Genomic DNA, 22,415 nt, shown 5'->3' on the forward strand with positions numbered 1-22,415 from the left:
GTGTTTCCCAAAATGGTTAGTTTCTAATCATTAGTTTTTTAAGATATGTATTTGGTAAACAATGTCCTATACAAACTTTTAAAATATGTGTCACAGTGCCTTTACAAATTGCCTTTCATCCCCTGTCAGTATCTCTTAGAAGAAAGTGAGTTTTATTTCTTCTTGCCTCTCAGGTCTCAAATGCAAGCATTCACTAAATCCTGCTGGTCATTTTTCCTGAAAAGCTTTGGTATCTATTCCTATTCTTTCTCTCCTTGCTTACACCCTTTTACCTTGAGGGACAGTATAGCATAGTATTCAAGAGGCATTCTTGTTTCAGTTAAACACACACATAAACCTATAGAAAATACATACTTTTCATAGAACAAACTTGGCTTTTTACTTGATTTGGCAAGTAGGAAAGGATTACATCACATACAAGCTATTGGTCATCTGTGAACATTCTGCTGAAATTTAAGTGATTATTGGTGTAGTGAGTATAAAACAAAAAAACCATAGATTCCTATTTAGCTGTATTATTGCTTTTCAGGACTTTGTAGTTTATCCAAATTTTAGATGGGGGGAGATGCTTGCATCCTGATGGAGCTGTTTAAATTTATTTAAACAGCTCCAAGTAAATATTACAATCTATTTTTACCTTTTGTCTAAAATTATGACATTATAAATTAAAAGGATAGTATTTTTGAATGCTCCGTATATTTCTGTTGCTGCAGCCATTCAAAACCGCACAAAGATTAATGAATTAATGTAACGGAGGTCCCTGGAGGGAAGCAGAGAAGGCTTGTGATAGTTAGGCAGATTTTGAAGAAAGGGTGGTTACCATGTCAAATGAGTATGATAAGTTGCTTCAGTCCTAACTCCTTGTGACCCTATAGACTGTAGCCTGCCAGGCTCCTTTGTCCATGGGATTCTCCAGGCAAGAATACTGGAGTGGGTTGCCATGCCCTTCTGCAGAGAATTTTCCCAATCCAGAGTTTGAACCCCCCATCTCCTGCATTGCAGGCGGATTCTTTAACCTCTGAGCCCCTGGGGAAGCCCAAACTGGGGTAAAAGCAAGCATAAAAGGTATTCATAAAAGCATTAAAAAGCATATTCGGAAGCACAGTGTGGGGACCAAATGAATTGGCTTTGCCTAGCCAGTTTGAGCAATGGCACCCCACTCCAGTACTTGCCTGGAAAATCCCATGGATGGAGGAGCCTGGTAGGCTGCAGTCCATGGGGTCGCTAAGAGTCATACATGACTGAGTGACTTCACTTTCACTTTCATGCATTGGAGAAGGAAATGGCAACCCACTCCAATGTTCTTGCCTGGAGAATCCCAGGGACGGCGGAGCCTGGTGGGCTGTCATCTATGGGGTCGCACAGAGTCGGACACGACTGAAGCGACTTAGCAGCAGCCAGTTTGCAGGGGTCAGGGGAAGAGATTTTGGAAATTTAAGTTGCTGCTAGACTAAGACAGGTTGTTTGTTACAAGCAAGAGATACAAGGTCTTACCTTGCTAGCCAGTGATGTTGAGGTTCTTTAAACAAAAGAACTGGCTGATCAGATGTATGTTTTAGGAAGAGTTTGAACATTGGTGAAGAGGGGGATAGGAAGAGTTTTTTCGTCCTAGTGGATACTTACTCAGAACACTGTAGTTTCTAACAATAATTTGTCATTTCTGTAGATAATACACATTTATAATTGACCCTTAAACAATGCAGGGATGAGAGGCAGCAGCCCTCTACACAGTCAAAAATCTGAGAGTAGCTTAAAGAGTTGCCCTTCATATACATGGTTCCTCCAAAGGCCCTAAATTCACCCAACCAGGGATTGTGTAGTGCTGTATGTAGTATTTACTATTAAAAAAAAAATCCTCATGCAAGTGGACCCATGCAGTTCTAACCTGTGTTGTTAAAGGGTTAACTGTATCTTACACACTTTATCACAAAGTTATTTGTTTTGGTGCTAGAGTCAGATGATACAAATGCTTTAAAAGTTTAGGACATCATTCAATGTATGGATAAAATGAAAGTTCTAAGATTTTACATTTACAAGTTATAAATTGTTATTATCATTTCCTTTTTTCTGTCTCCCCCCCTCCCCCCCTCCCAAACTAGGTATTTACCTCCCGAATGTTTTGTAGTTGGAAAGGAACCACCAAAGATTTCCAACAAGGTTGATGTGTGGTCAGTTGGAGTCATCTTCTTTCAGTGTCTTTATGGTAGAAAGGTAAGTTAAAGTATAGCAGATTCAGCCATATGGAGAGAAGTTGAATTTTCTCTTCTTGAAGTTTCATTAATTTGAAGTCAGTTTAGTCAAGAATGGAGACCTGGTTGAGGCAGGAACAACAGCAACAACAAACCCCAAATAACCATTGGGGTTAGGAACAGCCTGGAAAGCAATAATCCAAGAAAGCACTTGAACTGTGTTGCAGCTCTACACAAAGGAGGGAGGGGTGCTTATAGGCAAAAAAATTGCAAGGTTACATAAATTGTTAAGAATTAGGATTGGAGCCGGCCAGAAGTAAGGGTGCTGTTCACATAGTTGCAAAGTGGGGGTGACTTCTAAACTGCAAGGTTGCAGCTAGCATTTGCTGATTGGTTTTTGGAAAACAACTAGTAGTGTCCTTTGGTTTGATACAGTTTGGAAAGTTCAAGTTTTCTGTGATGCAGGAATGTGTCTGAAACCACATCCATAATGGCTACCCAGCTCCATTTTGGATGCCTGAACCATAGTTACCCGTTTTAATTTTTTTAGGTGATCTTAAATATATCATCACTTACTAAAATTTTCATGGATCAGAATTACTTTAATGTCACAACAACTTTTTAATACTGCTAATGTTTCTGTAGCATTAGAAATAATGGAGTCAAAAGTATTTTCTTCACTTTCTCACATCCTCTACCCCCATTCTCCCCCAACCCCCCAAAACACACACACATTGGCCTGAGCATGTTTCGCCTGTGCTTCCTCAGGGAAATTCTGTCAAACCTAGTCCTAATGTTTCTCAAACTTCTTTTTATATTGAAGTCAGAACTACAAACTACCATGGATATTTAATCCATATCCCATTCAATCCCTTCATCAGTGTGAAAAGTGATCCAGGGACTTGTCTGGGAATTCACTGCATGTTAGGACCAAAGCCAGAGCTGTTTCATTTAACTTAATTTGTCATGCTCAAGGTGTTTTACTCTGGACTTTTCACAGATGTTTCCACTACTTTTCAAACTAGTTTGAACTGTATCAAACTAAAGGACACCACTGCTGCTGCTGCCAAGTCGCTTCAGTCGTGTCCGACTCTGTGCGACCCCACAGACCGCAGCCCACCGGGCTCCCCCGTCCCTGGGATTCTCCAGGCAAGAACCCTGGAGTGGGCTGCCATTTCCTTCTCCAATGCATGAAAGTGAAACGTGAAAGTGAAGTCGCTCAGTCGTGTCTGACCCTCAGCGACCCCATGGACTGCAGCCCACCAGGCTCCTCCGTCCATGGGATTTTCCAGGCAGGAGTACTGGAGTGGGGTGCCATCGCCTTCTCTGCTAACTGTTTTCAAAACCATATCTGCTAGCAGGTGCCAGCTGTAACCTTATAGTTTCTTCTACTAATAAGTAGTTCTTAAACATTTTAAACAGAATAAAATATTTAATGTTTTCATCTTAATTGCTTATTTATAGTGTTTTGGCTATGTGGAGGATTGATCAGATGGTCTTTCTTGGCCTGCTATATCAATTATAGCCTATGAGAATACATCCCAACCTGGAAGTAACTAAGAATAAGATTTTTTAAAACACAAATCATTTGTACTGCAGGGATTCAGTGATAACATCTGTTTAAATATTTTGTGATATAAATTTCTCAACATTTTATTCATTTCTTTTAAAGCCATTTGGTCACAATCAATCTCAGCAAGACATTCTTCAAGAAAATACGATATTAAAAGCCACTGATGTCCAATTCCCTGTAAAACCTGTCGTAAGCAGTGAAGCAAAGGTACCAAATTTATGTAAATAAATTTTGTGAAGTGATTTTTTTATTTCATAAGTTGTGGTTAAAACAAAGTAAACATTAATAAGTAAAGCAAAAGGGACTGCAGCCACAGGCAAGTCTGTCCAATAGGGGCTGGTGATTTGCTCTGGAGAAGAGCTGCTTTGGTTGTGATAGTTTTTAAGGACCCAAATATAGTCCATGATTTCTTTTAAGAAGGCAGGCTAAAGAGACCATAATCTATTACTATATTTACATAAAGTTCAAAAGACACAAAACTCAACTATGGTGTTTAGAAGTCAGATAGCTTATTACTCCAGTAGACTGGGGCAGAGGCAGTGCCCGTGACCAAAGGTGGGCATGAAGAGTCTTAGGTGGTTCTGATAGAGTTCTTTTTCTTGATTCATTTGCCAGTTATATAGCTACATTCATTTTGTGCTGTATGCTTCATTAGGGAGAAAATATTACAGCAAAAAAATGGCATCATTCTCTTGGCTAAACTAAATTAACAGGAAAGTGGAATGACTGTTTTACAGAAGACAAATTTCAGAAAAAGAGGACTCTGGAGTTTTGTAGGGAGCAATGCAGTATTCCATATTCAACACAGTTTACAGGCATACCCCAGAGATAGCGTGGGTCTGATTCTATACCACTGCAATAAGGTGAATATTGCAATAAAGGAAGTCACACACAATTTTTGGTTTTCTGGTGCACATAAAATTATGTTTACATGGTAATGCTGTCTGTTAATTAGTGCAGTAGCATTATACCTAAAAAAAATAATGTACATACCTTAATTTAAAATGCTTGCCTGCTAAAAACTGCTAAATAGACATCATCTGAACCTTCAGCCAGCCTTTTTGCTGGTGGATGGTCTTGCCTTGCTGTTGATGGCTGCTGACTGGTCCGGTGGTGATGCTCAGGCAACTTCACGTTGATGGGACTCTTCCTTTCGTGAACAGGTTTTCTGTAGCGTACAGTGCTTTTGAGAGAAGTTCTACTGTGAGTAAAATGATTTCAAAATTGAGTCAGTCCTCTCAAACCCTGCCACTGCCTTATGAAACTAAGTTTATTTAATATTCTAAATCCTTTATTGTCATTTCAGCAATTAAACTTGCGGTCTTATATGGGCGCAGTTCATGGCATCCCCCAAACAATTACAGAAGTAACAAGTCACTGATGACCACCACAAATAAATCATGATGCAAAGTCAAAACCTGCTAGGATTACCAAATGTGACAGAGCGAGCACATGCTGTTCGAAAAATGGTGCCAATAGGTTTGTTTGACACAGGGTTGCCACAAACCTTCAATTTGAAAAAAACAAAACACACAATATTTGCAAAGTGGAATAGAACAAGGTAGGCCTGTACTAGAAGTCCTAGCCAGAACAGTTAGGCAAGAAAAAGAAATAAGAGGCATATAAATCAGAAAGAAAGAAGTAAAACTGTCACTAATGGTAGACAAGGGTTTTTATATATAAAATGATATTAAAGATGTAGACCAAAAAAAGCGGCAGCAAGGACTCAGATATTGTATACCAACATTCACAATAATTAAAAGAAACAATCCAAAAGTCAACCAACAGATAAATGGGTAAACAAAATGTAGCATATACACGCAATGGAATATTAGCCTTAAAAAGGAACGAAATTCCGATGCATGCTACAACATGGATGACTCAAGCATCACGCTAAGTGAAAGACACAGAAGGACGACTGTTGTGTGATTCCACTCACATAAGGTGCTTAGAACAGCTAAATCATAAAAGAACATACCGGTTACCAAGGGCTGGGGGAAGGAGGAATAGGAGATATTGCCTAATGGGTACAGATTTCAGTTTCAGATGATGAAAAAGTTCTGCAGATGGATGGTGGTGATAGTGTACTGCAGTGTGAGTGTGCTTAATGTCACTGAGTTGTATACTTGAGTTAAAAATGCTTATTTTTATGTTATGTTTATTTTACTCTCCATAAAAAATTGTTTTAAAACAAAAGAAATACAGCTTTCCAGCAATAAGTGGTAGCAATAATATTTAGTACTGTGAACTATTAGAGGCTGAGAATTGAGAGTTGGATTTGCAATAATTTTATTGCTGGTTTCTTTTAATCTGATTCCCTAGTGAAATGAGATCTATTTTTTGAAATGTGTCCATCATCTGTACTATTCAGTTTATTAATACTTAGAAAAGATTTTAATTTTTTTTTTTTTTAAGGCCTTTATAAGACGCTGTTTGGCATACCGAAAAGAAGATAGGTTTGATGTGCACCAACTGGCAAATGACCCCTACCTTCTCCCACACATGAGAAGATCCAATTCTTCAGGCAACTTACACATGGCTGGGCTGACAGCATCCCCCACACCCCCTTCTTCGAGCATACTTACTTACTGACTTTCCTCCAAAATCGGCATGATGTCTTTGAATTGCTTCCAGATGCACACTTGAGTTTGAGAGCTTCTGAGTGTTTTTGTTGTTTTTTTTACACAGGATATGGTTGAGAACTGTTTGTGAACTGAAGTTCTTCATAGAGTCATTTGTATGAGAGTGGATCATGGACCCTGAATAAATGTACACTTCTGACTGTAACCTAAGCAGTGAAGGGTGACTGCCTGTTGCACAGAAACAGGAATACCATGTTGAAGAAAAGTGGGTTTTTTTTGGGAGGGGAACACTGTAAATAACGTTTATAATACTTCAGTACATTTGGTTGTTACTCGAGAGTTCTAATACGAAGGGTAGTTTTTCATTATTTAAAAACACATGGAAAATGAGACATATTTCTAACACAAGAACTATACAGTGCCTGGATACATTATTCAGCATTCAGCAGTTTATCTGCTGCAACCAAAGTAAGAACGGAATGACAGTGGCCGTTGTGTTTTACAGTAACAGGATGTGAGAGAATCTTTGGGCAAAGTTAGACTTCGTCATTTGCCTATTCTGGCTTGTACCAGGTTGTACCTCCAAATCACATGTCTGCTCTTTTCACTGGTTATGTTAAAGGGAGAACTGTTCCTTGATACTTTAGACCTCTGACAAAGTGCGCTGCTTATTTTGGAACCAATTGAAGTCACTAAATTATGGTATCTCCAGTGTTCTCAACATGTTAGAACTGTTAACAGGTATTTTTATTTTGTTACCAGGCCTTGTTCATTCAAACAAGTGACAATATATAACCAAATGCAGGCCAGTTCTATGCAGGATAATGATAAATTCCCTTCTAGCTCTATTGTAAATTGTTGTACAGATGTCATATTTCAACTAGCAAGTTTCAGCAGCTTATTCTTGTACAAATGTTTAAAAATATGGCTTTTCTAATTGGATATTGTATTTTTTTTAAGTCTTCTTGAAGGCGCTTTAATTGCTGCTAAATGGTGTTGCTTCTTTGCTTTAAAAAAAAAAAAAATCAAATGACCTCCTTAAAAGGTGCAAGTTGACTGTACATCATAGAAAGATTATTAAAAGCAGGCATTTGTTAACAACCAAGGCATGTAAAAATGATCCATGTTGGACATAAAGAGTTCTTGAAATCAGTTTCTTGATTTCTAGGGCTGTGGGAGCACATATGTAGTAGATTTATAAATTGATCATGGTAATTCTACATTTCTAGCAGGTTCTAATCAGCAAGGTGGGATGACAGTCCCTTAAACAAATTTCTTGCGGTTTGTACAGATTTGTTAAAATGTGAACATTTTCTAACTGCCTTGTATGGTAGAAACCGTTATTTTTCAGGATGCTGTATTTCACTCCTTTAAGAAATTTCTTCATCATCATATTCATAATGCTGATTCTTACATGTAAATTGTCCATGTTGCTGAAAAAGGAGGCTATGTTTAACACAGATTCTCCTTAATATTGTACAGTTAAATGGTGGCTCTAATTTCTGATATTGCAAGCCATTTTGTTCTTTCATTGTACATAGACACATTGTCTCTTTAAGATGCTGCTGAAATTGTAGAGAATGTAGCCAAAACAGTAATAAACAATGACAGTTAAAATTTAAAGACTATGAAATTACATTTGAAGGGAGCTTTCAAGACTTAGGACATTGACTGGGCTCCTTTACTTAAGAATCAGCTGAATAAATTCTTGAAGTATACTTCAAGATAAGTATGAAGGGGTTTCAAGCTGTTAAAGTATACCTAATAACCATTATCAAGGCTAATCCTAGGTAAGTAACACTTAGCCCTATTGGGAATGGCTTAAGGGCTGTACCTGTTCCTCTGTAGATCAAGATAGAAATCCTGTTTTAAAAAATATTGACATAGTAATGGAATGTTAGCATTAATTGAGTGCTTTAGGTGCTGTCTGCAAAATTTTCAGTTTTGTTGTTTGAGTTTTCATCCTTCTGAATCCTGAAATACTATGTTCATTATAGTAACTGTTATTTAAAGTCCCCAATTAAAATACCCAGTTTTAAAATTTTAGTGAGGTATGTAAGTGGATGTGTATGTCTAACATGAGATTGAAGAAGAGGTACAGACTTAGATCACTGGCCTTTATCATATTATTTTCAAATAAATGGAAGTGACTGCTACTGTCAGAATGCAGAAGAGGAGGAGAATAAGCCATAAAATAAAATTGCTTCCCTGGGCTTAGGTAATCATCTGTTTAGAATTCGAGGTGTGTAAGTGTAAGCCAGCTTTGAGACCCTCTATTCCTCTTAAAGTTTTTCCAAAGAAATGACACAGCTTTGGGATAGTATGCCCCTACCCCAGCAAGTACAAGATAGCTAACTGAGCCAAAGTGAGAACTGTTACCTTTACCTGGGACACTTTTATTTATCACTAATTTCAGTCACGCTGGTAATCTTTTACTCCAATTAGCTTTTGAGACTTAAATTGTTTTTTGGTCTCCTAAATCCTATCCTCAAAATTAAAGCATTTCCTTTACCCTTAGACAGTAGCCAAGGTCTCCTCGCTTTAAGAAGCACTGCAAGGTAAATGTATAGTTTTTGCATATAATTTAAAATATTTCTCTGATATGAATTAGCTTTAGTGCATGCATGCTGAGAGGAAATAAGTGTAGAAACCACACTAATTTATTAAGTCTGGAGTTGGGTAGATACTTGGTTGCTTTTCAAAAATGAAGTTTTAAGTCTGTTTTTTATTTACTGGCTGCCATCCCCTTGTCCTAAAAAAATAATTTTCAATTTAAATGGTACATAAAATGTGAACAAATACTTCTACGAATACCTCATTACATGAAACCAGAATGGTAGAATTTCAGTGAAACAAATTGAAAGAGCATATTGGGTGTTTTGCGCTTGTTACTGATTAAATACAACAACGCGGATGACCACCAGATGCTAGCAGCCGTGTTCTGCAGCAGTAGTGCGGACTGTCCAGCCCTACTAGACTGTGAGTTTAATTCACATTACTGTTTGTGTGTGGAGAAGGCAGACTCACACACACCTTAACATCACACTGGCACGTCTTAAAATAATCCCACTTTAAAGTCTGACATGTTATCTGATCATTTTCCTCCCAAATATACTAAACTTTAATGTTCTTAAGGCTTAATTTAAAAATTACTTTAGCAGCTAGCTTTAAAATTATTAGAATTCTAGTTCTTGGGTTTCAGGAATTCTGTAAAAGTCTTAGAATTTCTACAACTTTCTGTTGATTTAAATTATAACATACATATCTACATTTACCTTCCCCTGCTTTCATTTCCCTCTTCTTTTTTTGAAGATTCTTCTTGTTGAGAATTCTTGGGTTTTTGAATGGGAAAGATTTGAGTAAATGTGTATAGACTAACTTCAAAACAACTGCATCGAGCCAGAGGAGAATTCAGAGGAGTTATCTTTCATTAGGATCAAGATGCAGGATTTTCACCTGGGAATTCTCACTCACTTAACATACTAGAAATGTATATTACCTACATACATATGACAGTTTTTAAAAGGCAATAGCAAGAATGCTGGTTAAGAACCCAGTTTAGAACCAGGTTCTTTGGGTTTAAATGTTGACTGCCATTTACTGCCACTGTGTTTCAAGTTCATCCTCTGAAAATGGGGATAACAGTACCTACCACACAAAGTGGTTGCAAGGAATAAATGAGTTCATGCGCATAAAGCACTTGGAACCACACCCAGCTCATTGTAATACCATGTGTATAAAGCTATTATTCTCCTTTAAGACTCAAAGGTTACTCTGTTGTTTTTATCCTACATATGTAGTCCACTTTGCTTCCTGTGAAATACTATTTCCCCCTTAAAAAACAAGTTCTGTAGTATTTTTTTTACTTGTTTTAAGCAATTAGACTACCTGAAAAGGGAAGGTGGTGGAGTGTAGCAACAAAAAGTAACATTGTCTCAACTGTAGTTACCAAAAGGATCACACTCTAACCATTCAGGCTATTTCATCAGAGGAAATTCTACCATATATCCCAGGGGGTTTTCCTTGATAGTACAAGTCATCTGAGGTAGAATAGGTACTATTATACCAGTTTTACAGAGGAGAAACATTTGGAGAAAAGAAATGACTTGGTAAGACCACATTAACTAGTAAATGACATCAGAACTAAAGCACAGCTCCTGGAGTTCTAAAGCAAAGTACTTAACTGTGCTAACATCTTGCTGCTTTATTAGGACACATTAGTGTGTTAAATCATGATTGTTCAAAATAACAAAAATGAACAGATACAAATATAACTGTCACCATGAAAGAGCAATATAAAGAATTCTTCAGTTGTTAGATCAGGACTGCTGTCTGAGCTGTGCCAGGATGGCTGAGAATCACTTGAGAGAGGGCTTTTTGTCCAGACTCATTCTAGGCAAGGCAGAGAGTGGGGTTACAAGCCTTTTCCTATTCTCACACTTGTTTTTCATTGCATTTTAAATTTATTAATAACTGATCAGGTTAACTTACAGAGATCAGTTCACCTTTCTCATTCTCAGCCGACTTTCATGAAGGTAGAAGGTATATTCTCCTTCCTCTCCCTGCAGTGGTACCAGCTGGTCTCAGAAGAAATCTGGAAAAACTGATTATTAAGTAAAAAACTTGAGAAAGTCTTACAAATCTAATGAAATTATCCATGAATGCTGCTCCAGTGCCATGATCACAAGTGAGTAATCCTGACTTCAAGTGACTCTTGATTTTTTTAAAAGCCTGCTTGTAATGTAAATTTTTCTTTATGTGATCCATTTTCATCTGAAAACTTAGGCTGTTCGCATAGCCAGATACCTAAAGAGTAGATGTGCATGACCAGCACTGTCCTGTTCTTAATATATGGTATATTTGGTTTAAATACTTTTTATATGAGAGATAATTATTTCTAGGATATGACAACTTAGATTCTAAAACTATGACAAACTTAAGATTCTAAAACTACCTGATCTAAAGAATGAATATGGCTCATATGTATCATTCATATTGATCCTATTTCATCTCTTTATACCTTTGGTCTGCTTAGAACAAAATTCATAACCTCCTTTTACGGAGGTATTCAGAAGAGTGAAAAGCAGGGAAAGCATGGGTTTTGAAGCCTGACCTGACTTTGCATTTGTCTTTGTTCCTTAATAATTGAGTGCTCTTAGAGGAGTCACTGACAGCCTCTCTTGGCTTACCTTCCACATCTGTGAAGTGTGTATACGAAGTGTACCACCTTGCAGGAAGTTGCTCCAACTAACATGGCATGAGCTTTGATCAAGCAGATCAAATGCTGGCTGTAGTGCGGAACTGAGAGGCTCAAGAGTAACCGCAGGACACCCTGAGGAAGGGAGAAGAGCACCTGGGGTGAGGAGTTCAGTAAGCAGCGGCCATGTATCAATATGGAGCTGCTTCTGTATTTTAACCCATAAATCTGTGCATAACTGCTTAGTATGAGCCCTGTCAGAAGTGACAAGATAGGTCCATAAACGATTCCCTTCATTTCACACATGCAGCTGTTTTGGAAGTTTGCACATCCTAGGTGCATGACTATTGTGGGTTGGAGGCCTAATTGATTTGTTCTCAGAACTCTTGTTTTCTTCACTTTAGAAATGCTGTTTGGATCTCAAGACTGTTTCTGTTCAGGCCACCCTGAATATTAAATAAAGTCATTGGTGGTTGCTGGACTGATGTAAAAAAATTTTTTTACTGTTACTTTTTGACAATTTAAACTTCAGTAGGAATATTTTAGAATTTCATCCCTGTGGGCTTCTTTTCCCAGAGATACATAATATATTCATATGCAGTTATTAGTTAAAAAAAAAAAACAAAAACCTTTATTCCTAATGGCAAAAATCTACAGTAGATATACAAAAGATAAAGGAATCTAAGCATACCACTATATAAAAATCACGAAGAGAAGAACTACCAAGTAGAAAAAAATTAGCAATAATTACATACCTATCAATTACTTTTAATGAAAATGGACTAAGCTTACCAATCAAACGATGCAGAGTGGCTAAATATATGCTGCCTACAAGAGACTTCAGAGGTAAGGACACACATCTCAAAGTGAAGGGCTGAAAATAGATACTCATGCAAGTGGAAACAAAAAAGAAGTTGGAGTAGTATCAGACAAAATAGAGTTTTAAGACAAAGGCCGTGGTAAGAGACAAGGTTGTTACTATGTAATAATAAAAGGATCAACCCAATAAGATACAATGTTTGTAAATATTTATATACCCAACATAGAAGCACCTAAGTATATAACGCAAGTATTAGCAGACCTAAAGTGAGAAACAGTAATACAATAACAGTAGGGAATTTTAATATCCACCTTCATGAATAGGTAAATCATCTAGACAGAAAATAAGGAAAAACATCAGCCTTAAATAACACATTAGGCCAGATGAACTTAACAGACCTGAAAAACACTGGCCAGGGCAGCATCTCCCCCATGCAGTCAAATTCACCAAAACTTGTGACTCCTCCAAAACTACTAATAGCCTTGTATTGACAAAAAAAACCTTGCTGATAATAAACAATCGATCAAAACATTTTGTATGTTAATTATATACTGCATTCCTAAAATAAAGCTATAGAAATGTTAAGAAAGTAAGAGAAAATATATACATTTACTACTGTATTTGTCAACACAAGTTTACAAGACAAATCATCTGTCAGTACCTAGATCAATATTGTCTTTTGTATAACACTGTAGATATTACATGTATTATCAACAGTAGACATCAAAAATGAAGAAAACATTTATTTACAGGTATAATAATTCATGTATCAGTAATGAAGCAGTAATATTGCTTTCTGGTAGTCTCCTGTAATCCATAGAAAGACTTAACCAGCCTATACACTATGAATGAATCATTGTGAAAATTTTTTGGCACAAACTAGTAGTCATATTCATAACATAGTACTGGAAACAGTGTTACACATTTTAAAAAAATTTGCCTATGATGATAGGCTGTTATGCAGTTTCTCCAATTACAAGAGAGGTAGCCACTGCTGCTGCTAAGTCGCTTCAGTTGTGTCCAACTCTGTACAACCCCACAGATGGCAGCCCACCAGGCTCCTCTGTCCCTGGGATTCTCCAAGCAAGAAGACTGGACTGGGTTGGCAATTCCTTCTCCAGTGCATGCATGCATGCTAAGGCACTTCAGCTTTGTCCAACTCTGTGCGACTCCCACCAGGCTCCTCTGTCCACGGGAGTCTCTAGGCAAGAATACTGGAGTGGGTTGCTATTTCCTACTCTGCAAGAGAGGTAGACTGTATAGTAATATAATTCTTTGAATGCAAAGTTATAAAGCAGTGAGAAAACTAACACGGTTTCATAATAAATATCCCTCACCTTATGTCTATGTAAAGACAGGCTATCCACTTCAGTACATCTTGCGCACAATGTTCTACAGATATAATTGAAAAAAAAAAAATTACGTATAAGTGCCCCCACACAAGTCAAACCCATGTTGTTCAAGGATCAACTGTATACAGGACATCCCATCCAAAAGCAACAAAATACACATTCCTCAAGTTGTACATCCAGCATTCTCCAGGACAGATCATATTAGGTCACAAAACAAGTCTTAATAAATATAAGACTGAAATTGTAACAGGTATCTTTTCCAACCACAATGGCTTTAAACTAGAAATCAATTATAAGAAGAAAACCAAAAAAATCCACAAATATGTGAAGATTAAATAAGATACTACTGAAAAACAAAAATGAGTCAAAGTAAGTTTTAAAAATATCTTGAGCAAATAAAAACAAAAATGCAACACAGCAAAACTTAAAGAGATGTATCAAAAGCTGTTCTAAGAGGGGCTCGTGATAAATGCCTACACCTCAATAAAGAAAAATTTCAAATCATAACTTCACACCACAAGGACCTCAAAATTTCAAACACAACTTTACATCATCAAGAAAAAGAACAAAACAAAGTTAGGAGAAGACAGGAAATTATGAAATCATCAGAAATAAAACAGACTTAAGAAAACATGAAACTAAGAGCCGGTTCTTTAAAACAATAAAATTGACAAACTTTTAGCTAGACTAACCAACAAAAAAGAGGACCCTAAATCAGAAGTGAAAAACTGGTGTTAAAACTGATGCCACAGAAACACAAAGGATCATAAGGGACTGCTATGAACAATTATACACCAAAAAATTAGACCACCTAGAGAGAAGGATAAATTCCTAGTAACATAAAACTGGCCAAGATTGAATCGAATGAATAGAAAATCTGAACATACCAATTACTAGTAAGACGACTGAATCAGTATCAAAAACCTAATGAAAGGGAACAGATGACTTCACTGGTGAATTCTACTGAATATTTAAATGATACCAATCTTTCTCAAACTTTCAAAAAGAACAGGAGAGAATATTTTCAAATTCATTTTACAAGGCTAACCTTACCCCCGTGACAAAACCAGATGATGACACAAGAAATAATTACAAGCAACCATCCCTAATGTACATAAAATATGAAAATCTTCAACAAAATATTAGCCAACCTAATTCAACAACTCATTAAATAATCATACACCTTGACTAAGTGGGATTTACTTCAGGAATGCAAGGAATAAATCATCTGCATGCAATATAATACACAGTATTAACCAAATGAATAAAAATATTATGATTGAAGGTACTTCTAGATGGGCTTAAGAGATTAGCATTGTTGATTTCCAGAATGTGCAGTGATTCAGGAGCTGGAGACAAAATGGTGGAGTAGAAGGATTTGAGCTCACCTCCTTTTACAAAACACCAGAATCAACTAACTGCTGAACAATCATCAACAAAAATAGACTTGAATCTGCAAAAAAAAAAAAAAAAAAAGTTATTCTACAACACAAAACAAAGAAGAAGCCACAGCAAGATGGTAGGAGGGCACTGTTCTGATATAACCAAATAATGTATCTGCCAGGTGGGCAACCCACAAACTGGAAAATAATTATACTGCTGAGGATCTCCCACAAGAATGAGAGTTCTGACTCCCGTATCAGGCTCCCCAGCCTGGCGGTCTAACATCAGGAGGAGGAGAAGCCCCCAAAGCATTTGGCTTTGAAGGCCAGTTGGCTTGAGCTGGCCTTCAAAGGAGCTCCAGAGGAGCTCCACAAGACTACAGGCAACAGAGACTCCACTCTTGGAGGTGCACACAAATTTTCATGTGCACTAGGTCTCAGGGCAAAGTAGTCATTTGATAGGAGATGGAGCCAGACATACCTACGGGTCTTGGAGGGTCTTCTGGGAGGTGAGGGTTAGCTGTGGATCACCATGGAGGCAAAGACACTGGTGGTTGCCTTGGAATATCCATTGGCATAAGCTCTCTCTGAACCAAGACCTAGCCCCACCCAACAGCCTGCAGGCACCAGTGCTGGGACACACCTCAGGCCAAACAACCAACAGAAAAGGAACACAGCCCCACCCACCAGCAGACAGGCTGCCTGAAGTTCAGTCCAGTTCAGTCCCTCAGTGTCCAACTCTGTGACCCCATGAATCGCAGCACACCAGGCCTCCCTTTTCATCACCAGCTCTCAGAGTTCACCCAAACTCATGTCCATCGAGTCAGTGATGCTATCCAGCCATCTCATCCTCTGTCGTCCCCTTCTCCTCCTGCCCCCAATCCCTCCCAGCATCAGAGTCTTTTCCAACGAGTCAACTCTTCTCATGAGGTGGCCAAAGTACTGGAGTTTCAGCCTCAGCATCAGTCCTTCCAATGAATACCCAGGACTGGTCTCCTTTAGGATGGACTGGTTGGATCTCCTTGCAGTCCAAGGGACTCGCAAGAGTCTTCTCCAGCACCACAGTTCAAAAGCATCAATTCTTTGGCGCTCATCTTTCTTCACAGTCCAACTCTCACATCCATACATGACCACTGGAAAAACCATAGCCTTGACTAGACAGACCTTTGTTGGCAAAGTAATATCTCTGCTTTTTAATATGCTGTCTAGGTTGGTCATAACTTTCCTTCCAAAGAGTAAGCGTCTTTTAATTTCATGGCTGCAGTCACCATCTGCAGTGATTTTGGAGCCCAGAAAAATAAAGTCAGCCACTGTTTACACTGTTTGCCCATCTATATCCCATGAAGTGATGGGACCGGGTGCCATGATCTTAGTTTTCTGAATGTTGAGCTTTAAGCCAACTTTTTCACTCTCCTCTTTCACTCTCATCAAGAGGCTTTTTAGGGCCCCTTCACTTTCTGCCATAAGGGTGGTGTCATCTGTTTATCTGAGGTTATTGATATTTCTCCCAGCAATCTTGATTCCAGCTTGTGCTTCTTCCAGCTCAGCGTTTCTCATGATGTACGCTGCATATAAGTTAAGTAAGCAGGGTGACAATATACAGCCTTGATGTACTCCTTTTCCTATTTGGAACCAGTCTGTTTTTCCATGTCCAGTTCTGTTGCTTCCTGACCTGCATATAGGTTTCTCAAGAGGCAGGTCAGGTGGTCTGGTATTCCCATCTCTTTCAGAATTTTCCAGTTTATTGTGATCCACACACAGGCTTTGGCGTAGTCAATAAAGCAGAAATAGATGTTTTTTCTGGAACTGTCTTGCTTTTTCTATGATCCAGCGGATGTTGGCAAATTGATCTCTGGTTCCTCTGTCTTTTCTAAAACCAGCTTGAACATCTGGAAGTTCACGGTTCACATTTGCTGAAGCCTGGCTTGGAGAATTTTGAGCATTACTTTACTAGCGTGTGAGACAAGTGCAATTGTGTGGTAGTTTGAGCATTCTTTGGCACTGAAATGAAAACCAACCTTTTCCAGTCCTGTGGCCACTGCTGAGTTTTCCAAATTTCCTGACATATTGAGTGCAGCACTTTCACAGCATCATCTTTCAGGATTTGAAATACCTTAACTGGAATTTCATTACATCCACTAGCTTTGTTCGTAGTGATGCTTACTAAGGCCCACTTGACTTCATATTCCAGGATGTCTGGCTCTAGGTGAGTGATCACAACATCGTGATTATCTGGGTCATGAAGATCTTTTTTGTACAGTTCTGTGTATTCTTGCCACCTCTTCTTAATCTCTTCTGCTTCTGTTAGGTCCATACCATTTCTGTCCTTTATTGAGCCCATCTTTGCATGAAATGTTTCCTTGGTATCTTTAACTTTCTTGAAAAGATCTCTAGTCTTTCCCATTCTGTTGTTTTCCTCTATTTGCACTGATCACTGAGGAAGGCTTTCTTATCTCTCCTTGCTATTCTTTGGAACTCAGCATTCAAATGGGTATATCTTTCCTTTTCTCCTTTGCTTTTCACTTCTATTCTTTTCACAGCTATTGTAACGCCTCCTCAGACAGCCATTTTGCTTTTTTGCACTCTTTTCCATGGGGATGGTCTTAATCCCTGTCTCCTGTACAATGTCATGAACCTCCGTCCGTAGTTCATCAGGCACTGTCTATCAGATTTAGTCCCTTAAATCTATTTCTCACTTCCACTATATAATCATAAGGGATTTGATTTAGGTCATACCTGAATGGTCTAGTGGTTTTCCCTACTTTCTTCAATTTAAGTCTGAATTTGGCAATAAGGAGTTCATGATCTGAGCCACAGTCAGCTCCCGGTCTTTTTTTTGCTGACTGTATAGAGCTTCTCCATCTTTGGCTGCAAAGAATATAATCAGTCTGATTTCGGTGTTGACCATCTGGTGATGCCCATGTGTAGAGTCTTCTCTTGTGTTGTTGGAAGATGGTGTTTGCTGTGACCAGTGTGTTCTCTTAGCAAAACTCTTATTAGCCTTTGCCCTGCTTCATTCCATATTCCAAGGCCAAATTTGCCTGTTACTCCAGGTGTTTCTTGACTTCCTACTTTTGCATTCCAGCCCCCTATAATGAAAAGGATATCTTTTTTCGGTGTTATAAAAGGTCTTGTAGGTCTTCATAAACCGTTCAACTTCAGCTTCTTCAGCGTTACTGGTTGGGGCATAGGCTTGGATCACCATGATATTGAATGGTTTGCCTTGGAAATGAACAGAGATCATTCTGTCGTTTTTGAGATTGCATCCAAGTACTGCATTTTGGACTCCTTTGTTGACCATGATGGCCACTCCATTTCTTTTAAGGGATTCCTGCCCACAGTAGTAGATACAATGGTCATCTGAGTTAAATTCACCCATTCCAGGCCATTTTAGTTCGCTGATTCCTAGAATGTTGATGTTCATTCTTGCCAATTCCTGTTTGACCACTTGCAATTTGCCTTGATTCATGGAGCTAACATTCCAGGTTCCTATGCAATATTGCTCTTTATAGCATTGGACCTTGCTTCTATCACCAGTCACTACCACAACTGGGTATTGTTTTTGCTTTGGCTCCATCCCTTCATTCTTTCTGGAGTTATTTCTCCACTGATCTCGTGTAGCATATTGGGCACCTACCAACCTGGGGAGTTCCTCTTTCAGTATCCTATCATTTTGCCTTTTCATACTGTTCATGGGGTGCTCAAAGCAAGAATACTGAAGTGGTTTGCCATTCTCTTCTCCAGTGGACCACATTCTGTCAGACCTCTCCACCATGACCCATCTATCTTGGGTGGCCCCACACAGCATGGCTTAGTTTCATTGAGTCAGACAAGGCTGTGGTCCGTGTGATCAGATTGGCTAGTTTTCTGTGATTATGCTTTCAGTGTGTCTGCCCTCTGATGCTCTCCTGCAACACTTATTGTCTCACTTTGGTTTCTCTTACCTTGGACATGGTGTATCTCTTCACAGCCTGAAGTTTTCCTTAGCCAAAAACTACCTATAAAGACACCCTTTGACATGGCCCTGCCTACCAGAGGGTTAAGATCCAGCTTCACCCACCAGTGGGCAGGCACCAGTCTCTCCCACCAGAAAGTCTGCACAAGACCAATCTCACACACTATGGAGGTGACACCAGAACCCGAAGAATTACAATCCTGCAGCCTAAGGAATGAAGACCACAAATACAGATAATTAGACAAAATCAGACAGCAGAGAAATACGTGTCAGATGAAGGAACAAGATAAAATCCCAGAACAATAACTAAATGAAGTGGAGACAGGCAATCTATCTGAAAAAGAATTCAGAGTAATGACAGTAAAGGTAATCTAAGATTTTGGAAAAAGAATGGTGGCACAGACTGAGAGGATACAAGAAATGTTTAATGAAGAGCTAGAACCTTAAAAAACAAACAGAGCTAAACCGTACAATAACTGACCTGAAAAATACACTAGAATGAATTGATAGCAGAATAATTGAGACAGATGAATGAATAAGTGAGCTGAAAGACAGACTGATGGAAATCACTGCTGGGGAACAGAATAAAGAAAAAAGAATGAAAAGAAATGAGGACAGCCTGAGAGACCTCTGGAACATTAAATGTACCGACATTCACATTATAGGGGTCCCAGAAGGAGGAGAGAGAAAGAAAGGGCCTGAGAAATTATTTGAAGAGGTAATAGCCTAAAACATCCCTAACATGAGAAAGGGGACACTCAAGTCCAGGAAGTGCAGAGTCCCATGCAGGATAAGCCCAAGGAGGAACACACTGAGACAATCAAATTAACAAAAATTAAAGACAAAGATAAAATATTAAAGGCAACAAAGGAAAAGAAACAAACAACACACAAAGGAATTCCCGTAACTTTATCAGCTCATTTTTTCAGCAGAAATGCTGCAGGCCAGAAGAGAGTGGCATAATATATTTAAAGTGATGAAAGAAAGAAACCAACCAAGAATACACTACCCAGTAAGGTTTCAACTCAGATTCAGCATAGAGATGAAAAGTTATACAAAAAAGTAAAAGTTAAAGAGAATTTAGCACTACTAAACCAGCTTTACAACAAATGCTAAAGGAACTTCTCTGATGGAAAAGAACACAACTAGAGACAAAGAAAATTACTAATGGGAAAGTGCACCAGTAAAGATAAAACATACAGTAAAGCTAAGAAATCATCCGCATACACAAATACAATATCAAAACCAGCAACTGTGAGGGGAGGAGAATACAAATGCTGGATATTGCATATGCATTTGAAATAAGAGACCAGCAACTTACAACAAACTTGTATATACATAGACTGCTATATTAAAATGTCATGTAAACCAAAAATCTGTAATAGATACACACACAAAAAAGAAAAAGCAATCCAAACACAACACTAAAGATAGTCATGATATCACAAGAGAAGAAAACAAAAGAGGAAGTGAAGGGGAAAGATCTATAAAAACAAATCCAAACAATTAAGAAAACAATAAGGACGCACCACCCTTATGGTAGAAAGTGAAGAGGAACTAAAAAACCTCTTGATGAAAGTGAAAGAGGAGAGTGACAAAGCTGTGTTAAAGCTCAACATTCAGAAAACGAAGATCAGGGCATCTGGTCCCATCACTTCATGGCAAATAGATGGGGAAACAGTGGAAACAGTGTCAGACTTTTATTTTTCTGGGCTCCAAAATCACTGCAGATGGTGACTGCAGCCATGAAATTAAAAGATGCTTACTCCTTGGAAGAAAAATTATGACCAACCTAGATAGCATATTAAAAAGCAGAGACATTACTTTGCCAACAAAGGTCCGTCTAGTCAAGGCTATGGTTTTTCCAGTGGTCATGTATGGATGTGAGAGTTGGGCTGTGTAGAAAGCTGAGCGCCAAAGAATTGATGCTTTGGAACTGTAGTGTTGGAGAAGACTCTTGCGAGTCCCTTGGACTGCAAGGAGATCCAACCAGTCCATTCTAAAGGAGATCAGCCCTGGGTGTTTTTTGGAAGGAATGATGCTAAAGCTGAAACTCCAGTACTTTGGCCACCTCATGCGAAGAGCTGACTCATTGGAAAAGACTCTGATGCTGAGAGGGATTGGGGGCAGGAGGAGAAGGGGACGACAGAGGATGAGATGGCTGGATGGCATCACCGACTCGATGGACGTGACTTTGAGTGAACTCCGGGAGTTGGTGATGGGCAGGGAGGCCTGGCATGCTGCGATTCATGGGGTCACAAAGAGTCCGACATGACTGAGTGACTGAACTGAACTAAATTGAACTGAAGGACATACATGTTGATAATTACCTTAAATGTAAATGGATTAAATGTTCCAACCAAAAGACCCAGACTGACTGAATGGATACAAAAACAAGACCCATATATATGTTGTGTATAAGAGACTCACTTCAGATCTAGGGACACGTATAGACTGAAAGTGAAGGGATGGAAAAAAGCTGGAGTAGGAATACTCATATCAGACAAAATAGAGTTTAAAATAAGACTGTTAAAAGAGATAAAGGACAATACATAATGATCAAGGGATCAATCTAAGAAGATACAACAATTGTTATTGAATTTGCACCCGACATAGGAGCATTTCAATATATAAGGCAAATGTTGACAGCCATAGAAGGAGAAATCAAGAGTAACATAATAATAATGGCAGACTATACCACCCCACCTCTTTTTCAGAATTTTACACAGTTTATTGATTGGTGATGGACAGGGAGGCCTGGCGTGCTGCAATTCATGGGGTCACAAAGAGTTGGACACGACTGAGTGACTGAACTGAACTGATACCACCCCACTAACATCAATGGACAGATCATCCAGACAAAAAACCAGTAAGGAAATACAGGACTTAAATGACACAAAAAACATCATGTACTTAATTGATATTTACAAAACATTCCGTCTGAAAGTGGCAGAATAGACATTCTTCTCAAGTGCACATGGAACATTCTCCAGGGCTGGGCCACAAAGTAAACCTGGGTAAATTTAAGGAAACTGACATCATAATAACCAGCTTCTCCAACCACAATGCCAAGACATTAGACATCAACTACAAGGGAAGGGAAAAAAAAAAAAAAAACTGTAAAAGAAAAAAAAAAGAAAGAAAAACATGTGAAGGCCAACAATATGGTATTGAACAATCAATAGATCACTGAAGAAATCAAAGAGGGAATTAAAAAATGCCTTGAGACAAATGAAAATATCACAATCTAAAATCTATGGGATACAGCAAAAGCAGTTCTAAGATGGAAGTTTATAGACTGCCATAAACTTCTATTGCTATAAGCTCATGCTCAGGTTGAATTCTGCTGAAATGGGATAACTCAT

At 38.5% G+C, this 22,415-nt stretch overlaps 1 protein-coding gene and 1 long non-coding RNA gene across 8 annotated transcripts in view; one reads left to right on the forward strand and one right to left on the reverse strand.

Annotated features, from left to right (window-relative positions):
- TLK1 (tousled like kinase 1) overlaps positions 1-7,967 on the forward strand; it is a 180,498-nt gene extending 172,531 nt beyond the window's left edge. For all 7 annotated transcript variants that reach the window (XM_055572258.1, XM_055572262.1, XM_055572261.1 and 4 more), the window contains 3 exons: positions 2,100-2,211; positions 3,862-3,969; positions 6,178-7,967. In XM_055572258.1, coding sequence (XP_055428233.1) covers positions 2,100-2,211; positions 3,862-3,969; positions 6,178-6,354 — 397 coding nt within the window. In that variant the 3' untranslated portion in view covers positions 6,355-7,967. The remainder of the gene's footprint in view (positions 1-2,099; positions 2,212-3,861; positions 3,970-6,177) is intronic.
- Positions 7,968-13,226: 5,259 nt separating this feature from the next.
- LOC129646313 (uncharacterized) lies at positions 13,227-15,685 on the reverse strand. Its single transcript, XR_008711843.1, has 4 exons — positions 15,577-15,685; positions 15,102-15,166; positions 13,699-13,753; positions 13,227-13,600 (listed from the first exon to the last, which is right to left on the reverse strand). It is a non-coding gene; the product is annotated as an uncharacterized LOC129646313 (long non-coding RNA).
- Positions 15,686-22,415: the final 6,730 nt, after the last annotated feature.

Source organism: Bubalus kerabau, chromosome 3 (assembly GCF_029407905.1).
Source record: "Bubalus kerabau isolate K-KA32 ecotype Philippines breed swamp buffalo chromosome 3, PCC_UOA_SB_1v2, whole genome shotgun sequence".
In the NCBI taxonomy this organism is placed as follows: domain Eukaryota; kingdom Metazoa; phylum Chordata; class Mammalia; order Artiodactyla; family Bovidae; genus Bubalus; species Bubalus kerabau.